This window comes from Gloeophyllum trabeum (genome assembly GCF_000344685.1).
Source record: "Gloeophyllum trabeum ATCC 11539 unplaced genomic scaffold GLOTRscaffold_00185, whole genome shotgun sequence".
Lineage (NCBI taxonomy): Eukaryota > Fungi > Basidiomycota > Agaricomycetes > Gloeophyllales > Gloeophyllaceae > Gloeophyllum > Gloeophyllum trabeum.
The window spans coordinates 1-3534 of record NW_006920594.1 but is presented as its reverse complement, the minus strand read 5'-3'; the positions used below and the strand labels follow the sequence as shown (position 1 = coordinate 3534).

The window sequence follows — 3534 nt, the reverse complement described above, 5'->3', positions numbered from 1 at the left end:
CACGGACTGCGGTGCGGTGGCGTGCCCCTGGGAGACTGCGCGGTTGAGCCCGCTCGAGGTGCGTGTGGTCGAGTGCAGCGTGGGCCTGGTGTGGAGAGTCCGTATGACGGAGGGCGTATTGCGCAGGATGTGTATTGACCGCATTTTGCTGCGATTATTGGGATTTATTGACAATGAATTCGGGAGATCTCGCGAGTTGAAAAGTGAGTCGATATGGTGGTACTCAAATGGGGGACCTGGATGGGCCAGGGATGCTTATGACAGTACCGTCTATGCATCGGCTGACCCGGGATGGCGTTCCGAGAGCGCGTGTCACGTCATGCTCCTCTTCTTCGAAGAAAAGCGTTGACTTCCCAGTTTTGGACGGCCAACGCTTCTGGGCCTCGGACATCGGGACATGACATTCATTTCATTGTTCATATCGAGTTAACACGGCGTTATATCTCTCAATTTCTACAGGCATTCCGAGCATACAACTGATGATATCCCCTCTCTGATCGAGATCGTAATTGCTATCTAATTATCGACGTTCTCGTCATATTCCTCCTCTGCCTCGTTCTCTTCATCATCATCGGATTCCCAGGAGTCCAGTATGGCCAGTGGCGTCGGCAGAGGAACATTCTTCTCGATCTCCTTGGCATCCTCAAATGTTGCCCTGTTACGCTCCATGACAAACGTCCACATCTCGTCAAACGATGTATCGTTGGGTTCTCCGTTCCCATCGAGCAGGGCAAAGTATTGCGGAACCATAGCCGGCCTTTCGACATCGTCAACGTGCATATCGCTGCTCATCTCCTCATTTCCGGTATTCGGCCCATTGTCGCTTGAAGCATATTCCTCGTCTTCAATGCTTCCCCCACTGACGTCCATGCTGCTTCTTCCGTCACTAGAGGACATGCTCATGGAACTTCCGTGACCTTCCTGATCACTGATGTCCATCTCGCTATGAACCTCGCTCCTGTGCCCCTCGCTCCTACGCTCGCCTCTGATCATAAAGGCATCATCCGAACTTGGATCTGCCGCGATGCTATCAGTGTCGGTAGAAATGGGAGTATTGGGTTCACGCCACATTGGATCTTCGTTTTGGGTATGCCCCGACACCTGATCGACGTGATACGGAACCCAGGTTCCCCATTCGCCAACACAGGATACCGCGATAATGGTCGTGATCTTGCTATTGCTGGCGCAAGCAGACTTGACATACGACTTGACTTGATCTTGCATTGCAAACACCCTTTTCACAACGAATTCGAGGCCTTCTTTCTCCCGAGACTCAGGAGGAAATGCTTTGATTTTAAGCACGAAAATGACGTCTCTCCATATGACGTGTAGGAAAGAAGAGCCTATATGCAAGGCCGCTCCAGAGAGCTCCAAGGCATTGTCGGGATATTGCCTGCGTGTCTTCACCTCCCCGTCGTTTGATGTCATTGTCCTTGTGAACTCCTTCTGAGGGCTAGTATTAACCCTGTGTTTATGATTTGCAGCGACAATCATCCGCCGCATTGCCGTGTCCCATGGACCATACCAAGGAGCCTCCAATCGCTCTTTCATTGTATCTCGTACAAGCCGAGGGAAAAGCATGCGGTATTCCCGCAAAAATTTCTCTGCCAGGTTCGCAGTTGGCACAGTGTGTGGTGCAGCCATATTCCGTCTGATCTGATCTCTCCATGTTAGCAAGATGAATGTTATTGACTGGACAGGTAGGTACTCGCCTCCAGACACAAGTCTTTGACTTCTGTAGACGCGGGTTTGTGCCAGAGACGCAGGAAGTCGAGGGCCTTTTATACTCCTCATAGTATTACCATGATTCCTACATATCTTCTGGAACTCATTATGGATGAAGGAGCCGATACACAAGCACCAGCGGGCAGCTCGGGTTCCATTGCGAAGGTTTCATTAGCAGTCTCGCATCATTCAGTGTAACGTGTGAAATACAAATGAATGGTGTGTTACTGAGTACCGCAACAAGGCATGACAAGCACATCGAGTATGTGCCACGACGCTATCAAAGACGGTTCTTGAACCGTGATAGACCTGGAACATGGAGATGCGTAGCGGATGGCCTTCTCGCACATAGGACTGCTATATATACTGGAGTTTGGCCGATCTTGGGCAACTTAGCGCATTCAACTTCACCACCGACATACCACTTTGGTAGCCCTGCCATCGGTAAGGCTTTCCGAGAAGCCATTGGTTCGATGACGTAATGATTGATGTCTTCAACGCGCGTCAGATATTTATCGAGAACCGAGTCTGAAATTTGATCACCCAGTGTTCGTGCAAGACTACGAGTCAGTACGATACCGATGCCCAAAGTGAGTCAATCGAAAGCAGGCCTCAGGTGGCACTGATGGGACCACCTTAATGACAGGAGCCTGAGCGAACACTAGAAGAGGTGCAAGCGGATGTGAAGAAGTCCATTGATGAGGCTCATGCAAGTCTCAAGGCATCATTTCCGAGGTTGCCAAAGCGTCGGACATTCACCCTGGTGTACGGATATCCAGTAACTGCAAGCTGGATTGTCGAAACAGCGAAAAATACTGGTGAAACGTCCGACAACTTCCACGTCGCTGCAACGCATGTCTTGACCAGACTTCGGCGAAAGTCGGGTATAAAGTTCTTGGCTTTGTGCATGCCATACGTAGACGCGGACCCGCCCGACACAGAGCAATGGTTCCTGACAATAGGAACCGACGAACACATTGATGTCAAGAACCGCTGGCCACCGTGTTTTGCGATAGAACGGGTGCGGAGATTGTTGAAGGCTGATGGTCCCCCGGTTTGGGTCTGCCATGCTGGGGATTGGACCTGTCCGTGATCTCCATAACTCGTAATATGATAGAAGTGTGTCTCAAATCGTATTCTGGAGAGTGTCGTGTGGTCAATGGTCATCTGTGTCGCACTTGAAAACCTGAATGATCGCAAGCCGTGTAACACACCAATAGTCACTACTGGATAGCTCTCGAAGCAATCTTAGTAATTTCTTTTGCACGCTGTGACAGCTGCGCTGTCCTATTTGGAAGAGCTTCGAGTCACTCTCGACTCGGAGTCAGTGAACTTGAGAACAGCTGCTATTGTTATTACTATTGACCCGGCGACTTCAGGCTGGTCTCTCCAAAACAGCTTTCAACGCAGCATCGGCTTGAACAACCACTGCTGTTTTCTTGTATAGCTCTGTATCGCGTCCCATTGACTTGGATAGCATGACTTTGCTGGCACAGTAATATTTCAGGCCAGACAACACCCGGGAGGTGAGAAGGGGTTTAATTATTGCTCGTCCAAGCTGGAGATCCTAGTACGCAGATCAACGACATACCGTCCTCGTTGCAATCCTCCAGCGGCAAATATTGCCCAGCGTCCGAGTTGGAGACGTCTACTTGGCCCTCCATACCCGGTGCCCCATCATGCTACGGTAAATATAAGGTGCGTCTTATGACGAGAATGTTAGTGGATGACACGCCTGGTATAGGGAGTCTCAGGGCATATCCGTACCCTTACCCGCGCTCAACCAGTGTCGACGGGTCGAGTACGGGT

At 50.5% G+C, this 3534-nt stretch overlaps 1 protein-coding gene across 1 annotated transcript; it reads right to left on the bottom strand.

The window, feature by feature from the left end:
- Positions 1 to 516: 516 nt before the first annotated feature.
- GLOTRDRAFT_97314 (uncharacterized protein) lies at positions 517 to 1644 on the bottom strand (the record flags this gene model as incomplete). Its single annotated transcript, XM_007873425.1, has 1 exon — positions 517 to 1644. One exon carries the CDS (start codon positions 1642 to 1644, stop codon positions 517 to 519), a length of 1128 nt encoding a protein of 375 aa, XP_007871616.1.
- Positions 1645 to 3534: the final 1890 nt, after the last annotated feature.